At 39.5% G+C, this 19,791-nt stretch overlaps 2 protein-coding genes across 4 annotated transcripts; both read left to right on the top strand.

Annotated features, from left to right (window-relative positions):
- Positions 1-288: 288 nt before the first annotated feature.
- LOC146497032 (uncharacterized) lies at positions 289-7,409 on the top strand. 3 transcript variants are annotated; one of them, XM_085140801.1, is made up of 3 exons: positions 289-433; positions 2,541-2,775; positions 5,553-7,409. In XM_085140801.1, exons 2-3 carry the CDS (start codon positions 2,556-2,558, stop codon positions 6,944-6,946), a joined length of 1,614 nt encoding a protein of 537 aa, XP_084996927.1. In that variant the 5' UTR covers positions 289-433; positions 2,541-2,555; the 3' UTR covers positions 6,947-7,409. The 3 variants fall into 3 exon arrangements, with proteins under 3 accessions (XP_084996927.1, XP_084996928.1, XP_084996929.1); XM_085140802.1 differs by lacking the exon at positions 289-433 and adding an exon at positions 445-1,030; XM_085140803.1 differs by lacking the exon at positions 289-433 and adding an exon at positions 1,044-2,405.
- Positions 7,410-11,802: 4,393 nt separating this feature from the next.
- On the top strand, positions 11,803-13,527 carry LOC146497031 (tripartite motif-containing protein 16-like). Its single transcript, XM_085140733.1, has one exon. It carries the CDS (start codon positions 11,824-11,826, stop codon positions 13,495-13,497), a length of 1,674 nt encoding a protein of 557 aa, XP_084996859.1. The 5' UTR covers positions 11,803-11,823; the 3' UTR covers positions 13,498-13,527.
- Positions 13,528-19,791: the final 6,264 nt, after the last annotated feature.

The following is a 19,791-nucleotide window of genomic DNA, read 5'->3' as shown; positions in this document are numbered from 1 at the left end:
CAGTCTGCTGATCAAACAGTGGAGCACAGTGAGAAGATCTTCACTGAGCTGATCCATCTCATCCAGAAAAGAAGCTCTGATGTGAAGCAGCAGATCAGATCCCAGCAGGAAACTGAAGTGAGTCGAGTCAAAGAGCTTCAGGAGAAGCTGGAGCAGGAGATCACTGAGCTGAAGAGGAAAGATGCTGAGCTGAAGCAGCTCTCACACACAGAGGATCACAACCAGTTTCTACTAATGACCTGAGGAGGGCAGCAATACGCCACTGATATGACCAGTTTCCCGGAAATTCAGAAGAGCAGCGGAAGATGCCACAACCCTTACTTACTCGACGTGTTCATGTACCGTTAGCTCGCTTAACAGCGACATTCTTTAGCTGTGGAAGCAACAGTGCGAGTTTATAAAAGAAAGGCTGACTGCTGCTGAAGAATTACAGGTATGAAAAAAAACCTCTGCCCGGGGCGCGATCTGATATCGTCGTGTTGGTGTTGTTCCCAGATCAACATAGTAAATGTTGTTCCAGGATCAACATTGCAAGTGACCAATCAGAATGTTGTGACGTCATACTTTTGCGACTTCGGGAAAAAGTCGCAAAAGTACCACCGTAAAACAAAAAACTGTACTTAAGCTGCTAGAAAACGCCTCTGTCTGTCCGCCGATCAGCGGATCCTGGAGGTCACTGAACTAACACAGGTGCAGGACTCGTGTAGGACCCTGATCAGAGCTCAGTTTGTAGGCTAACAGACTAAAACCGGGCGTAGAAACGCTCCATTTCTTTAAACTGTAAACTTTGAGTTTTAAACATCCAGTGAAACACACACAAGTGACGTTAGCGGGAGATGAAATCACACTTTAAACTCGCATAATGAGAAAAAACGGTCCACTCCGTGCAGCGTGACTGCGTCTCACTCCGCGGCTATACGACAGTCCGCTGCGGTTGTTTCGGCCGGTGGTGCACCTCACCTCCGTCAGCATCCGCAGACTTCCCGAGGTTGAGGCAGGCCCGTTTCTCTAACAGGTGTTGTATTACCAGGTAAGGGTGAGCAGATGTGTCACGGGTGCGGCTTTTCGGTGTCGTGCCAAACTAGTTATCCCCGACGAATTTGTTTCCCCTGCATCGGGAGCACACGCTGGACTGTCCAAATCACGGACAAACAGTATCCCACATTGTTGATTTTTAGTTTACAAACACTTCTTATAATGACTAACTACTCCTGACATTTTTGAGATGTTAGGTCTTTATACAACGAAGTTATAGTGGGATACAAATAATATCAGGCTGATCCTGCCACAATTTGTTCCCCCTGTGTAAATCACGGACCAACAGTATCCCACATTGCTGATTTTTTGTTCACAAACACTTCTTATTATGACGCATTACTCCTGAAACTTTGGAGGATTTAGCTCTTTATATAGTAAAGTTACAGGAGAATAAAAATAGTTATCAGCCAAAATGTTAATGGTTTATTAAAATAATCCCATCTGATACCCCGTGAGCAATAAATATATAATTTTCTGTTGTAACCTTCAAACTGAATGGTAATGTAACGATACTAATTTTTCACTTTTTCACAAAATGAAATTATCAGTACTTCCTGCGTGCTCCCAGCACAGGGGAAACAAATTCTTTGGCACGACACCGGGACTTGATACCGACAAACCAGGAAGTAATCAGTGTGAATACGTCGCCTACAAACGGCACTTTGTGGGGTTAGCTAAACACAGCAATCTGTCATTCATATTGTTTTGAAAAAGAAACATAAAATAACCTCAGTGTTTAACTGGTGATACTCCCACGCGAATACAGCAATAAGCAAATAACAGTGCCTATTCAAAAGAGGCGAAAGTTAATTAACGGTATGGAAAATATTCTAGTCTTCACTATTAATTCCCCACATATTGTTATTACTCTGATGTGACCTGAGGGTTGTCAAACTGACAGACAAAGCGTCCAGTTTACATCAAAAGCAGAGTCCACTCCACTAGTGGCACCTGTGGGGAAGTGCCATTGCCTAAACAATATTAACGCGGGCGATCGTGGCTCAAGAGTTGGGAGTTCGCCTTGTAATCGGAAGGTTGCCGGTTCGAGCCCCGGCTCGGACAGTCTCGGTCGTTGTGTCCTTGGGCAAGACACTTGACCTACCGCCTACTGGTGTTGGCCAGAAGGGCCGATGGCGCGATATGGCAGCCTCGCTTCTGTCAGTCTGCCCCAGGGCAGCTGTTGCTACAACTGTAGCTTGCCTCCACCAGTGTGTGAATGTGCGAGTGAATGGGTGGATGACTGGACGTGTAAAAGCGCTTTGGGGTCCCTAGGCGGGACTAGTAAAAGCGCTATACAAATACAGGCCATTTACCATTAACCTGTGACACACCTACACCTGGATTCCTAGAGCTTCCTGCTGTGGCAGGTATCTCTTATCAATAAGCAAGCTGCTTATTTTTTATTTGAGCAACATATTCATAGTCTTGCTGAGATATATTTGCTTATGTGTGTTCTCCTATAATCACATTAGATATTTTTCATGTGTTCATTTGCTCCAAAGACAACCAACAGCAACATGAACTGTAATGAAGGGAAGGGTCTGGATGTCCAGCAGGTCTGTAACCAGGAGAGTAACTCCACATTGGACCCACAGGACCCAGAGCTTCCACAGATTAAAGAGGGAGAGCAGCTTGTAGTGAAGCAGGAGGCTGAGGACATCATCATCTGGACCGGAGAAGAGCGGCTCAGATTGCTGGATACCATCTGGAAACCTGAAATAACGGCATACAGTAAAGGTATGCTAAACTGCCCTTAAAAATAATGAAGTAACATTTCTTTTTCTTAGCATAGCAGGAATCTAAGGGCCAACTGCAATAAGTAAAATTAACGCACCTCTGCAGACTGCAGTGTAAATGGTGGCTTGGTGGCTCTTTGACAGCAACTTTGACATGCAGCAGTGGCTTCATTGTTCTTATACACAAAACAAACAATTATCCACACGAACTACACATCAACACACTAACTACACTCCAAACATGCTACACATCACAAATCTCTCACATCTCAAAACTCAATCTCTCTCTTCCTACCACTGACCTTAGACAGTAAATACGATAGTATTCCGGAAAAAATTATGGCGTATATTTTTTTTTTATCACATTTACCACTTTTAGCACAAAAATGGACACTTAGGGTTGTCTTGGGTTGAAATAGCATCTTGTTGCTATGTGTCATCTTAAATTGGTCAGGTGATTGGTTTACCATGACTACTTTATTTTTCCTCAGCCAATCAGCAGCACCCGTGTGATTGTCCCCCCCCAGCTCCTGGTTAAATGAAAAATAGTAACGTGTCTGCACCACATTTTCTTATTAGTAACTGTAACAGCGTTGTAAACATAGAAATAGTAATTAGTTATAGTACTAGTTACTGACAAAAGTAACAGCGTTAGTAACGTTGTTACTTTTAACGCCATTATTCCCATCATTGCATTTTAAGGATGCAAAAAATGTTAATTCATGTGAAAAACAATTCACCAGAATGCAAGAAGTGAAGTGTCTGCACCCCTACAGAGACACAAATCCAACAGCAGAAGTTTCTTTTTTTGTCATCAGTTTAAGTTAAAGATTGTTAAGTTTTTTCTCTGTAGAATGGAAATGTGTGAAATTTAATTTGATCAATTCCCAGGATTAATTAATGGATTAATTTTTAGATTCAGTTTTCATAATATACACAGCAAATCCAGCATGTCCAAATTAACACTGTCAGATTTGATTTCAACACTTTTAAAGTGTCTATATGGGTCCACACTAGAGAGTGTTAATTTAACTCTTTTTGGAGAGTTGGTATGTTAACTCTGATTTATGTTAAACACCAAATCTGTCTGGAGTTGATAATTTAACACTTGGTGTTAAGAGTTTATATATTAACTCTCAAAGAGTATTTTAGTTTAACTACGTAAGAGTTATCTTCTAATTAATTCTAAAAAGCGGGAATTTTAACTTCTAGAAATTTCTCTTGGAAATAAACATTTACTAAAAAGACGCAATGGTTTTTGAAAAACATTTATTCTGAACTGTGCACCACAATTTCAAAACATTTTCTGAAAGATGTAACAGTGTACATGTTCTCACTTTCATTAGAATTTTGTTTATCAAAAGGTCTGACATAGGTGAGCTGGTAAATGCAAATAACAGCATTCTCATCACTTATTTTTTCAATAAAATATGCATGTCCTTCATTCATCACTTTGTGGAACTGCAACGCACTTCTGCTCTCCCCCATATTCCATCTTCACAAGCATATCCTATGTGGAGATTGAATAAAAATTAGTTGACACTAATTAATGGCACAAATCAATTGCTGCACAATAAAAAAAATAAAAAAAAAGAATCCTTTTTGAGACATTACTTGTGTAAAGTATTTTCCCAAAAGACAAGGACACAGACAACAGGTAATACTGAACTAAATGTAAAACCTCAACCTTTTTCATTTTTACCTAAACCGTGTGCACAAAACTCTGGAGGGATCTAAGTGCTAACGTAGAACTCAGTCGGGACATCTGCTACTGCTGTTTGCTCGTTTTTTTATGGGAGATCATTTTCAGGCTTCAATTAGCACCATTATATCAACATTTCACATTCTAGACATTGTTTTAAGTGTATTTGACCAAAGGTTTGACTGAAAATTCACATGCAAGCTTTTTTTCAAGGCTGTGGTATTTGCCCGCAAACAATACCTTTCAGCTAGCTAAAACAGAATATTATGCTATCACCGAGCAACATGGCTAATGCCTTTCACACAGCTTTGTCTCAACTCCAAAGAGCCACAGAAGTAAAAGCTAATAATAATAATTGAAACAATCTTTGAAAAAATGACTTACCAAGCATGGCAAACAACTCAAATATGTAGAGCAAAATGTTCTGAAACGGCTTCACTTCAGCTTCGATTGGAGCCGTGCTGGGGGCGGAGTCTGTGAATTTACTCTATTGGTGTCATAGCCCCTGTAGGAGTTCAGAGTTAAGAGGTCAAGAGTTAATGTTTCCATTGTAACACCTCCAGATTTGAAATAGAAACACTCATTTTTAACACTCGATTTTAACTACTATCATTTTACACCTCAGAGTTACATTAAAAGAATGTGACTCTACTTAGAGTAAAATTAACTCTAAGACTACTAACACCAAAACATTTAACACTTTTGAATTTGCTGTGTACAATTCAGAATTTCTAAAGTGGAAGTTGATCATATAAGAAGAGTGTTTTTCATGGTGTTTGGACGTGTGTAGTCAAAGTGTTAAGATATAAGAGGTCAGAGCCAGCATAGCAGCTGTACCTTATAACTCCATTCCCAAACTAAATTAAATTGGAAGAAAACAAATATCTTTAAAATTCATACATATTTAGTATCACATCCAAATACTCAAAAATTTGCTTCAGTGTCCAAATGATTTGTCACATTTGTACACTCTAAATTTCAGTGGTACATGTGAGCAACCTGTTCATAGTTCACAACCATTAAAGTACTGCTAATCGTTAAAATTAGAATATATTTCTGTCCACTTGTCCCTTCAGATCTTGCGCAGCAGTGTGTCTTTAAGCAACAGGATCTGCATGACCAGCAGGTGTGTAACCAGGAGAGGAACTCCAGTTTGAACCACGAGGACCCAGAACTCCCATGGATTAAAGAGGAACCAGAGGAACTTTGCACCAGTGAGGAAGGAGAACAGCTTTTATTGAAGGAGGAGATTGATACCTTTATGGTGACTTTTGATGAAAGTGAACATGAACCAAACAAAGACCAGCTTCTTTCTCACAACTCTCCTGCACCAGAGAGCCAGCATCAAGGAGAAAATGAGCATGTGGAATCAGAATCTACTAGAAAACCAGAGCTGAAGAACAGTAACAGTGTAAACAACTCTCCAGTGCCAGAGAATCAGTGTAAAACTGACAAAAGTAAAAAGTCTCTAAAATGTGACACTTGTGGAAAGACTTTTAAGTATAAATGTCACTTGACAAAACATGTAAGAATTCACACGGGTGAGAAGCCTTTTTCTTGTAGCACCTGTGGGAAACGTTTTGGTCAGAAATATGGCCTGGAAACTCACATGAAAATTCACACAGGTGAGAAGTCACATTTTTGCAGTATCTGTGGAAAAGGATTCAGTCAGATGATAAACCTGAAAACTCATATGAGAGTCCACACAGGTGAAAAGCCATATTGTTGTAGCACATGTGGAAAAACCTTTAGAGTCTTGTCAGCCTTCAAAACCCACATTAGAATTCACACAGGTGAGAGGCCATATTGTTGTAACACTTGTGGGAAACGATTCACTCAGCAATCTGGACTGGAACATCATATGAAAATTCACACAGGTGAGAAGCCACATGCTTGCATTACCTGTGGGAAAAGCTTCAGTCGTATGAAGTCCTTGAAAGCTCACATGCGAATTCATACAGGTGAGAAGCCGCATTCTTGCATTACCTGTGGAAAAAGTTTCAGTCATATGATGAACTTGAAAACCCACATGAGAATTCATACAGGTGAGAAGCCATATTCTTGTAGCACTTGTGGGAAAAGATTTAGCGATTCGTCAGGATTAAAAAAACATAAAATGATTCACACAGGTGAGAAGCCCCACCCTTGTAACACCTGCGGAAAGAGATTCAGTGACATGACGAATTTGAAAGCTCATATTAGAATTCACACAGGTGAGAAGCCATATTGTTGTAACACTTGTGGGAAACGATTCACTCAGAAATCTGGAGTGAAAATTCATATGAAAATTCACACAGGTGAGAAGCCACATTCTTGCATTACCTGTGGGAAAAGCTTCAGTCATATGACGCCCTTGAAAACTCACATGAGAATTCACACGCCTGAGAAGCCACATTCCTGTGGCAATTGCGGGAAAGGTTTTGTTCAGATGATACACTTGAAAAGGCACATGAGAATTCATACTAGTTAAGTTTTAAAATGTAGAATGTACTTTATTATAGAAAAAGAATGGATAAATAATTTATTGACACTTGTATTCTATAGCCAAGATTACATCACTCTATCCAAAAGCTGGAAAGTGACACAAATAAGTAAAAGTCATTATGGATTTGAACAGTGTTGTCTGTTATTTCCCAATGTTTTCTTTATGTTTGACACTGCTTACATGAAATCAGAAAATGTTGTTTTAATTATTTAAATAAACTTATCTCTCTTTTTTTTTTTTGCAAATGTGGGCTTTTTATTTCTTTCAGAGAGAGATATAGAATGAGAAGGATTTTTTTACTCAGATCTTAGAATGATACCGTCACGGCTGCGGTGGCAGACGTGTGGTGAGTGTGAGAGAGGACCCAGACGCTGGCACTGGCTTGGACGTGAGCGAGCTTTATTTACACACTGGTGGCACAAACAGAAACACGGGGAGGAAAACAAAACCTAAAGGTGACCTAATTTGGGATGCACGCTTCGTGGTCCCATATATCCCACAATTCATAGCGCGGCGGTGGGTGTGGATAATTTTGCCGCAAAATACGGCAGAAGGCAAAAGTAAGTACTGAATATGATGTCACTTATTTATGTGCGAATGTTTAATAATGAAGAACATTAAAACAATGTTGGCCACATGTTGGCAAAGTTATGTGACATTAGTGATGTTTTAAAGCCTCTACTTCAAAATATATATATAGTCTACCTTAATCTTACAGAGAATGTGATGATTTTATGGATAATTAAAGTCAGTCATATATCCAGAAACACAACAAGCTGAAAGTCAGTGATGCTGCTCGGTTTGCAGTCCTGAATATCACAGCACATGCAGGATTCACTGCACTGTTAATGTTAGCTATGTTATATTGCTGCCTCTGTTCGGTGGTGTCGAGCCAAACGGACTTTAACGTGTGTTTGAACGAGCTGACGGTTCACTTGTTAAGCTGAAAGAAAGATGCTTTAATTACAGGATTCACATATGTGTCCACTGTACCATCTGGGAACTCTTCTTGTTTAGCACTCGTAATAACACAAACACTAAATCCTCCTTGTCTTGTGCTGTTTTGTAGCAGTGTATACACCTGAGACTCTCACTTGTCTGTCTGTCCTGCACTCTCTCTCTTTTTCTTCCTCTCTGATTGTGTAATAAAGTATGAACGTGTATTTATAAGTTACACTTGTGTTTGAATCCTGCAGCTTATCACACATTTGATTTCCATGTGTGACAACTGCAAGTGTCCAGAGTGAGGACAGACTGAGGGACCCACTGCTGCACATCATCTGTTGCACAAGATCCGAAGATCCACCAGAACAAACTCAGCAGTGTGTGAGGAAGAGGAGGAGGAAGAGCCAGCAGCAGCTGTATATATATATATATATATATATATATATATATATATATGTATATATATATATATATATATATATATATATATATATATATATATATATATATATATATATATATATACGTATATATATATATATATATATATATATATATATACACACACATATATATATACTTCATATCTTACCACCATATATTTTAAATACAATGAGTATATATATACGTATATATATACGTATATATATATACGTATATATATATATATATATATATATATATACGTATATATATATACGTATATATATATACGTATATATATATATACGTATATATATACGTATATATATATATATATACATATATACATTAAGCCAAGAGCGTTTCTTTTCCACTTCTTTCCACTTCTTCCATGTAAAGGTTGGCTACAATAGGTGACACCGGGGAGCCCAAGGCACATCCATGTTTATGTTTGTAAAAACCCTCATTGTATTTAAAATATATGGTGGTAAGGCAGAAGTCTAACAGTGTGCAAATCTAGTTGGGGGTGAAGCTGGTTTTGTCTTCCTGCTGTCTTCTTGTAGTCGTTTTCTGACAGTCTCCACTGCCTCCGTGGTGGGTATGTAAGTGAAGAGAGAGACTATATCAAAGGACACCATTGTTTCATCTGTGCGCAGTGTGAGCGGCTGCGGCGACACCCTCACGACAGTCGGGAGGATTTCAAACAGGTTTGAAATCCTCCCGACCAAGCGATTGATGATCGGGAGCTGGTCGTGAGGTGTTAATCACTTCTCGTTACCCCACGTATACTACACGATGCATGACGCACGATGAAGGCCAAACTCGGGCCGATCACCAAAATGGTTGCACAACTCAAAAATCGGCTCAAGATGGGCCAAAAATCGCACAGTTTAAGCCCAGCATAAGTTTCTGGACCTTGTTCGTGAAGTCGGTGGAGTTTTTGATGTGATTTGGGGTGTTCCCCACAAGGGGTGCTAGGATGGTAGCAAGGTTTTTAGAAATGCTGTAAGTGGGAGAGTTTATGCTGCTAACAATGGGTCTGAGTGGGATCCCATCTTTATACCCACACTTGGGTATGCCATCCCCTGGGTATAGATGATGATATGTAGGTCGGTCAATGATTTTGTCCTTTTCAAATTCTTGAAGGCAAGCGATAACTTTCTTTTTGTAGCTGCTTGTCTGGTCTCGTATGTATTGTTGACACTGAGGAGTGTAGTAATCTTTGTGTGGTAATTTAGAACCACGGTGCACCTTCCCTTGTTATCTGTTAATATGGTGATGTTGTGGTCTTTGCTTAGGGAAGCAAAGCAAATCTTTTCTTGTATTGTATGGTTAGATGGAGGAACTTTAGCACTGGAGAGGGTGGCTGAAACTTTCATCCTAATTTGCTCTACTTCTGTTTGTGATATTTTATTCATTATGGCGGTTTCTGTGGCTGTGATGAGGTTCACTATGAGAATCTGTTAAGGAGAAATGGCAAAATTGAGTCCTTTGGCTAGTACTTTCTTGTCAGGTTCGTTGAGATTACTGTCTGAAAAGTTCTTCACCCATTTTCCTGACTGTCCTCAGGTGTGAAGTCTTCCTGTTCTTCTCTGTGTAGTGTAGATTTTGTTTTTTGTTAGTAATGTGTGGAATTTCCTGAGTTCTCTTTCTTAAATTTCTTAAATCTGGGACTCTCCACCATTTGACCTTAAAACCGAAGAAGCTTCTTAGATCAGAGGTGAAACGTCTTCAAGCAACTCAAAGAAGTCAACACTTTTCTTTCCAAGCTCTTTAAACTACGATGACCTGGATGACTGAGAACCTTCACAGGCATATCTTCCAGGTAAAATTGGAAAACATGGGTGCACCACCCCAGCTAAATCAACACAGGTTTTAAACTGTATAAGTTATCAGATAATTCACCTGAACAGTTTAAACAGAGCTTAAGTAAGATGTAGGCTAAAGGACAGGAAGCAGACTGCAAAAGTGTTTTGTCATGGCTGTGGTGTGGTTAGCACACTAATAAATATATTTTGGTTTTGCCCTGATATACATATAATTAATCCTCTGTTTTCAGTGGTAAATGTACAGATAGGAAAGGTTGCAGGCCAACCAATGCTACATTCATCATCAGAGAATAGGAGCAGTTCTTACACTATACGGAGCTGCTGGTGGTGAAGGTGAAAAATATGCTGGAAGTAAAGGTTCCTGTATGAAGAGAAGGTTTGATAGTGTTTTCTTAAATGTTACTGAATTTTAAAGAAAAGCTGCAGTTAATAGTGTGATTGGGGGTACAGCAGGGAAGCTTGATGTATTCATATGACTTTATCTGTGAGACCTGATTGTACAGTTTAGCTAAGTGGAGTTCTTCAGTTTGCAGTGCTGTAGTGGGATGCCCTGCAGTGGTACATTTGTTCTCTGTGTTGATCACCTGTACCTGTTTCTAACTGGTGTGGTTACATTGAATCTGATATTGGTGTCATACTACATACTGTACTGTACATACTGTAAGGTATACTTTCTGTACAATGCAAAGTGCTGCATTAATGTAACTAGAACAAAGTTTTGGGATCTCATGGTCCTGAGTTTGTGGACTCAGTGGTTTTGTTTTGATTGTTATTATCTTTTGTTTCAGTTTAATTCTGTTTAAGATTTTCTAGTTCTGAGGTTTTAGTTTCCTCTGTACTGTGTTAGTATTGTGTCTCTGTGTTCATGTCATTTCCTGTTTTATTTTGACAGTGCCATGTCCTACGTTAGTGTGTCTAGTTTTGCTTCCCCTTGTCTTGTTATGTCGAATAAATCCCAGCCCTGTCTTCCTCGTGTTTCTCATTCCCTGATTGCTCCTTTGTGTATATGAGCACTTGTTTTCTCCTGCTTGTTGCTGGTTCATCTGTGTTATCTCCCTGTGTTTCCCTGCGTCTCTGTTTAAGGTTTCAGGTTACTTTTGTTAGTTTTTTCAGGTATAGGTTATCTTTAGGTTCTGCTCATCCCATCGCCACTTCTGTTTGTATTTCCACCGTTTAAATAAAGCTCACTCACATCTTAAGCCGTGCCTACATCTTGGGTCCTAATTCTCACACTCCACAAATAGGGCTTAACTGTCAAAAATAACTTGAATAAGAAACAGTAGAGGACAGCGAAAGGCCAGTGTACCATCTAGTCTTCCTAACTGAAGGAAAGTAAGTAATGTAGAATAATGTAATAAGTAATGTTTTCTTTTATTGCCAGGAGCAGTTTGGAAATTTCTTTCTTTATATTTTCCCTGTTGGTTTGTTTTTATAACTAAAAACTAAAAAATGAAGAAAAAAAAGACACAACCCCCAAAAAAAGAACCCAAAATGAAACTCAGCACCTCCTCTCTATCCATGTTCCCTCCCCTTCCGATCTGCACTTGTAAGAGCTGACAGGCCCCATTAACTGTAGAAACACAAGTTTTTTTTTAGATCAGAGTTCAGAATAGTTTCAGTTATAAGGAAGTGAAACTCACACAGTCACTGACACTCAGAGAAGAAATGGCGACGAAAGGAGTTCAGCTGGACCGAGAAACTTTTTCTTGTTCGATCTGTTTGGATCTACTGAAGGATCCGGTGACTATTCCCTGTGGACACAGCTACTGCATGAACTGTATTAAAATCCATTGGAATACAGAGAATACAAAGCAAATCTACAGCTGCCCTCAGTGCAGACAGACGTTCACACCGAGGCCTGTCCTGGTGAAAAACACCATGTTAGCAGTTTTAGTGGAGGAGCTGAAGAAGACTGGACTCCAAGCTGCTCCTGCTGATCACTGCTATGCTGGACCTGAAGATGTGGCCTGTGATGTCTGCACTGGAAGAAAAATGAAAGCCTTAAATTCATGTCTAGTGTGTCTGGCATCTTACTGTGAGAAACACCTTCAGCCTCATTATGATGTGGCTCCATTAAAGAAACACAAGCTGGTGGAGCCCTCCAAGAAGCTCCAGGAGAACATCTGCTCTCGTCATGATGAGGTGATGAAGATGTTCTGTCGTATTGATCAGCAGAGTATCTGTCATCACTGTTTAATCGATGAACATAAAGGCCACGACACAGTCTCAGCTGCAGCAGAAAGGACTGAGAGGCAGAGAGAGCTGGAGGTGAGTCGACAAAACATCCAGCAGAGAATCCAGGACAGAGAGAAAGATGTGAAGCTGCTTCAACAGGAGGTGGAGGCCATCAATCAGTCTGCTGATCAAACAGTGGAGCACAGTGAGAAGATCTTCACTGAGCTGATCCATCTCATCCAGAAAAGAAGCTCTGATGTGAAGCAGCAGATCAGATCCCAGCAGGAAACTGAAGTGAGTCGAGTCAAAGAGCTTCAGGAGAAGCTGGAGCAGGAGATCACTGAGCTGAAGAGGAAAGATGCTGAGCTGAAGCAGCTCTCACACACAGAGGATCACATCCAGTTTCTACACAACTACCCCTCACTGTCAGCACTCAGTGAGTCTACAGACTCATCCAGCATCAATATCCGTCCTCTGAGCTACTTTGAGGATGTGACAGCAGCTGTGTCAGAGGTCAGAGATAAACTACAGGACATTCTGAGAGAGGAATGGACAAACATCTCACTGACAGTCACTGAAGTGGATGTTTTACTGTCAGATCCACCAGAGCCAAAGACCAGAGCTGGATTCTTAAAATATTCACGTGAAATCACACTGGATCCAAACACAGCACACAAACAGCTGTTATTATCAGAGGAGAATAGAAAAGTAATAGCAATGTATCAACAACAGTCTTATTCTAATCATCCAGACAGATTCACTGAATGGTTGCAGGTCCTGAGTAAAGAGAGTCTGACTGGACGTTGTTACTGGGAGGTGGAGAGGAAAGGGATAGGAGTTTATTTAGCAGTTGTGTACAAAAATATCAAAAGATCAGGTAATGAATGTGCATTTGGACGTAATGACAAATCTTGGGCATTAGACTGTGATACAAAGAGTTATACATTTTGGTACAACAATTATAAAACTCCTGTCCCAGGTCTTCCATCCTCCAGAGTAGGAGTGTACCTGGATCACAGAGCAGGTATTTTGTCCTTCTACAGCGTCTCTGAAACCATGACTCTCCTCCACAGAGTCCAGACCACATTCACTCAGCCGCTCTATGCTGGACTTTGGCTTTACACTGATTATGGAAACAAAGCTGAGTTCATTAACCTTAAATAGACTACAGTATTTCATTTTGGTGTGTTTTTCTTTTTCTCCATCATTGTTGTGACATCTCTGCACTGCACAGAGCTCAGCTGTCAGTCAAACCTTGTAGGTGGTACCTTGACGTCTTCTTGTTATTCTCTTGATGTTTTTGAGGGTTTTTTTTTTTTAGGTCGAGCTCTTTCCTGTTTAGAGGCTATCACTACCCATGATGATTTTTTATTTACAAGCCAATATTCTATCCTTCTACAGCCTCCCTGAAACCATGGCTCTCCTTCAGATTCCAGACCACATTCAATCAGCCACTCTATGGACCAATTATACAGAACTGTAACAGCTGCAGAGCTCTGTGAACTCGGATAGACGGGGAGATCGATGGATAAGTCTATCTACGTTACTTTCTCTGCTCCATTTCTCTTTCTCTCTCTCTTGCGGTCACTGTTTCCATTACTGTTGTGCCAAGTGGAAATGCACCTGCAGTTTCCATTGAAGGGCAATGTCTTTCTCTAAAATGAACTGACAGCCCGGATAGTCTGCATGACTTTAACACAGAATATCTGGGCTGTCAGTCAATTTTATGGTGTTTTGTCCTGCTCTGTGGTGAGGAGTGTGTTTCGGTGACTTACTTTTCAGTTTAGTGACCAACTCCTGGGTTTCTTTGTTTTCCTTCTTTAAAGGTTTAGTGGCTTATTCATCTGTTTTGGTTATATTATGAATAGGAAAATTAATAAAACTCTTTAAAAATTTCGCACCCCTGTCTCCTTTTTTCAAACCAAACACTGTTTGTTTCTTCCCCTCACTTCCACTGGACCTTTTAGGGGAACGTAAAATCAATAGTGTGTTTTATGTAAATATTACCTATTTTAAAAAAGAACAGCTGCAGTCTTAATAATGTGTTTGGGTGTAGAGCAGGGGGAGCTTCATGCCCTCAGGTGACTGCATCTAGGAGACCTGACTGCACTTTAATTGTGTAGAGTTCTTCAGTTTGGAGTCCTGAAGTGTTTGCTCTGCAGTGGTGCAAAATGTTTTTTATGTGTTGTCACATATACACCTGTTTTTTCTGGCAGTGTAGTTACACTGTACTACTGGTTTGTACTGAGAAGTAGACAAAAAGAAAAAAACAAACAAATAAAAATTACTTATGACACTAATGTATTTTTTAAACAGTCTCCCTGTTTATCAGCTAAGTTTTCTCTGTTCATTTGGAATATTTGAATTATTTTAAGGAAGAGAAATACTGCATTCAGCAGATTTGCACAAGAAACTGAGAAAAATGATTTTTTAAAGAGGGTTTTTTTTTTTATGTTGCAACAGATGATGTCATATTTACTGGTAGGAGTTGCTCAGCACAGCTTACAAAGCATCTTATTTTCTTTGATATCGAATGTGAAACTCGTCACACCTTTCTACACAACTGAATTCCGATTGGATTTCGTTTGTATTTGTTACAAAATTGTGAATACAAGAAGTGTGTGCATTAGTTTTATGTGGTTATCGTCTTGTTTTTGCCAGAAAAAAGGTTGTTGACAAAAATGATGAAAATTACCAGTGAACAAAATTCACACTACTGTCAACATACTTTCTCGTTTCCTGCTCGTCAGATCTGGAGGTTGTAGATGGTGGAAACCAACATGTTGTGACATAAAAGAGCTGACAGACCCCATTCACAGCAGAAACCCATGTTCTTTTGATCAGAGCTCAGTCTAGTTTTAGTTTCAGGAAGTGAAACTAAGGCTACATTCACATTACAGGTCATTGTAGGTCTACACAGCAAACGCGCTCTAGTGTGAACGCTCAAAGCGGCCCACATGCGCAAAAGCAGACGTCACACACAACGCGCTCTGTTTAGACCCAGAGCAAACAGTATTGTTTGACTGATGGCCCTTAATATAAAGACTTGTTTCGGACTTTACGTTTCCCAATTTGCTTTAAGTTTTAAAGTTATTTTGTTATTTACAAATACCTAATAATGATCCTTATTGCTGTTTTAGAGGAGCGGTGCTTCAAAGGATAGTTGGAAATGTCTGTCAGAATCTGCAGATTATAAGTACAAATAAAATGTTCACGTTTCTCCAACGTTGTCTTCCCAACAGCTTCACCGGATGGCCAGGAAGCGTTCGCGATGTCTTCTCGGGCGCTTGATAATTGGCGTCTGTCTTGTGTCAGTGACGTAAAAGACGGATTTAATGCGACATGACCATCAAACAGCAGCTTTCTAAAAACATCAGATATGTATCGGATTCAGTACCACATACGAAAGTGACCCAGATCAGATTTGAAAATATCGGATTTGTGCCGTTCACACTGTCATACTATGATCGGATATGGGTCGCATAGGTTCAAAAAAGTCGGATTTGATGCGCTTTCGCCTGCAGTGTGAAACGTAGCCGTATAGTCACTGACATTACTCCTGTTTTGTTGAAAAACTCCATGTTAGTAGAACAACTAAGGAATGCTGGACTCCAAGATGCTCCTGCTGATCAACTGCTGGACCTGAAGATGTTGCCTTTGATTTCTACACAGAAAAAAAAACTAAAGGCTTCAAGTTCTGTTGAGTTTTTCTGGCTTCTTACTGTTAGAATCAACTTCGGCCACAGTGTAATGTTGTTCCATTAAAAACAAAAAGAAAAGAAACACAAGCTGGTGGAGCACTCCAAGAAGCTCCAGGAGAACATCTGCTCTCATCATGATGAGGTGATGAAGATGTTCTGCCGTACTGATCAGCAGAGTATCTGTTATCTCTGCTCTATGGATGAACATAAAGGCCACGACACAGTCTCAGCTGCAGCAGAAAGGACTGAGAGGCAGAGAGAGCTGGAGGTGAGTCGACAAAACATCCAGCAGAGAATCCAGGACAGAGAGAAAGATGTGACATCTGTTTTTTGTTTTGTTTTTGTTAGATTTTTTAGATGGAGCTCTTTTCTGTCCCTTTTTTTTTGCCATGGAGACTATCACTGCTTCTCTTGCTCTAAACTTGGACCAAGCATTAAACTGACCAGGGAGGCTTTAGGAAGTGCAGAAAGGGCGTCACCTGGTGGGTAAACACAGACATGACAACAAGAAAAAGTAAACTGCACAGACGTGACAATGGCTGAAAATATGTTTCAGAAAAATATGCTTCAGAAAATGCACAGACTTTCTGAAACATGCAATAAGATCTTTTTAATACAACTTATGGTGTACAGAGCTGGTATTTGGCCCCTTCCTGATTTCTCTCTTATTTATATATCTATTTGTTTTTGCACATTTGTTTGCATATTTGTTGTTCAAATTTACATGTTTCAGACCATTAAACAAATTGTATTAATATGCAAAGATAACTCAAGTAAATCCAAAAAGGAATTTTTAAAACAATGATTTCATGTATTAAAGGAATAACGCTATCCAAACCTAAACCAAAGTCTGAATTTAAATTAGACTGAGCTGCTTTGGCATGACCATAAACAGGCTATTCACCAGACTTAGGCTGGTGCACTGTGATTTCAGTCATGGGTTGGCACTTATTATTGGTCATCATATTGAAAAAATGCACATGTGGAAAGGCAGAATGTGTTAGGCATGCTTCTATGATCGGCTCCACCTATGCTGAGAAAGAAACTTTACGCATAGACTATTCCTTGGATCAATATTTAACTTGGATTATTGTAGAGTCATACATTCAGGTTTCTGCAAAGTACCAGTGAGGGGCTCGTAAGTAACTCGTTAAAATTGTACGAATGGCCTGAAGGGGGCAGCAATAACATTTTGATGCGTCTAATCTGCCGGAAATAAGTAAGTAAACAATAAGAACGGAAATGACGCATGCTTACTACTTACCTCTGTCTTCAAGTGAGTTTATCGAGGCGAGATTAACAGCTGTTATCGAAGACATTCTCTCAGGTTGCAAAACAATCGTCCGGTATGAGGAGGGGATCAATCATCACCGCAGACTGCTGGATATCAGCCGGAAACTCGAGATAAAGTTACACATAAATTGGTATGTAAAACTGTGACGATCACAATGAACTAACGCAGTAATACGACTCATGTAGGACACTGATCGGAGCCCAGATTGTAGACAGAAAGAGTAAATCAATGAGCAACTATGACCTGTTTGTATAGAAATAACACAAGTTCCCTTTTAAACGGTAAACTTCTTTTAGCGTCACACACGAGGAAGTGATTTTACTGGAAGGCTTCGTGTATTAAAGTCAAACAGAGACAAAGAAAGCTTTTGCTTTCTGCACAGTGCAGTAGGTCTTTCTCAACATCGTCATGTGGCTGTTGTGCAGGTCTTCCCAGCTACCATATACACTTTGGAGAAGCATAAAAAAATAAAATAAAAATAAAACCTAGTGCGCGTCTACATTGCTGTTTACGGCCAAACGCACCTCCACAAATCGTTTGTGTGGTGCCTTTAGGTATACACCGTAAAGTCAGAAATTCGGACTATACAAATTTCTTATTCTTAAATATACTTGTTTGTGATATGCACATGTTATTCCCCTTTTTTTTCAGTTTACAGTTGTGATGTTAATACTTAAGCCAAGAGTTATTTACATTACTTTTCCATCTCTTTAAATCTTTAAATATATAAACTAAGTTTTCAACAAACAAACAAAAAATCTTGTTCAACGCTGCGATTATTTTACATCTTGTTTTACTGCCACGCTGAAGAGATAAAGCCCCCAGCTCTCTCTTGCTTTTTCTCCTCACTTTTGCATAGATAGATGTAGCCTGTCTTTCAAACTGTAATATGAACAGACCTATTCCCTTTAGAGACAACAATTAAATATAAATCCTGTTTCTATGTCATATTATTTCAAACCCCGACCAACAGTAGACCTGAAAATTATGAAGAGCAAGTGTAAACTTGACTAGTGAAGCTTTGCGGTTAAGAGTGAAGGTAAATGCAGACTAAATATATCTATTTAATGTCAGACACACTGAAGTGAGAGCGCTTGTGACTTATTAAGGTACCATGCAAACCCCTCATCTCTTCATATTATGACAAGAAAATTGGAAAACGGTTATTGAAACACATGCAAACTTGCATGGAAATCCAGTATGTAAGGCAAAAACAGAGTTTGTACAATTCTATGCGCTTGAAAGGCAACACTTGGTATGACCACCTGTGTTCCTCAACACAGCCTGAACTCTGTTAAAATTAGCTTCTTTCTTCTTGAATGACAGTCCAAAGCTCTCGACTGAGTTTGAATTAGATGCCTTTTTTATGCTTGAATGAAAAAAAAAAATCATCTGATAATTGTCAGGTACAAGGGCTGGACTGAAAAAAGTGAAAGAGCAGCCAATTTCTAAAGACCAGCTTTGAAAGACCTTCTGAAAGGCTGGAGAACTATTACTCAAGACCTCTGTAAAACAACACCAGAAACTGGCTCCTTGGATGCAAAATATAAAGATTGGCTGAAGACTTTTGCACATCAATGGTATCTGTTTTAAGTTTGCCATCATTATATGTTGGGAAGTTCGGTGAGTTATGTGAGATAGGCTATTTATACATTCTAATTAGATCTGTAGTTCACATTTTGGTAAAAAATACTTATTATGAGGAAATTCATGGCCTGATTCAAACCCTACATTAAATATGGACAGTATGAAGGATTACAGTAGTGACTGCACTGCGCTGAGCTTTGGATGTGCTGCTGCTCCATGGTGCTGAAGCTCTTTGGCTTCACATCATTATGTGGTACCCTTGTGAGGTCTCTTAATTATTACGGTAGTATAGAAACAGAGCTGAAGAAGTCGCTCAAAAGCCAAACACTAAAATGCAATAAAAAGTCCAGAAAAAGCAGATTGTCCCAAAGCCAGCTAAAATGATAAAATCTCAGTCTGGGAATATAAGAACACTTTGTTGGTAATATGTTTATATAGAAAGTAACAAAGTACAAATACTTTGTTACTTTAGTTAAGTAGAATTTTTGGCCTTCTGTGCCTTACTTGAGTACTTTTTACTTTTACTTCCTACATTTTCAAAACAAGCTTGTTACTTTTGGTTTAAGGGATATGAGGGAAGCTATTATTTCATGTCACTGCACTCCTTCAAACATCAAACTGATTTAAGCGTGAACAGTAACACATGAGGGGCAATCCTGTTCGTGTATTAATCACCAGGGTATGTTGATAAAAAGGCATTAAAGAGGCACAATGGTGTCCGATAGTCAGGGTTTAAAGTGGGTTGCGTTTTCTTCTTCTTTTCTTTTTTTTGGCACAACACCAGAACAACTGCAGGTGTCCATAAGTTGCAAGTGTGATACTTCAGCCTCTAACTAGCCCTGCAGAAGAGTAGTGAGCATAAAGGGAGCAATGTTT

This window comes from Neolamprologus multifasciatus, chromosome 18 (genome assembly GCF_963576455.1).
Source record: "Neolamprologus multifasciatus chromosome 18, fNeoMul1.2, whole genome shotgun sequence".
Classification (NCBI taxonomy): domain Eukaryota; kingdom Metazoa; phylum Chordata; class Actinopteri; order Cichliformes; family Cichlidae; genus Neolamprologus; species Neolamprologus multifasciatus.
This window is presented reverse-complemented; position numbering and strand designations above follow the sequence as displayed.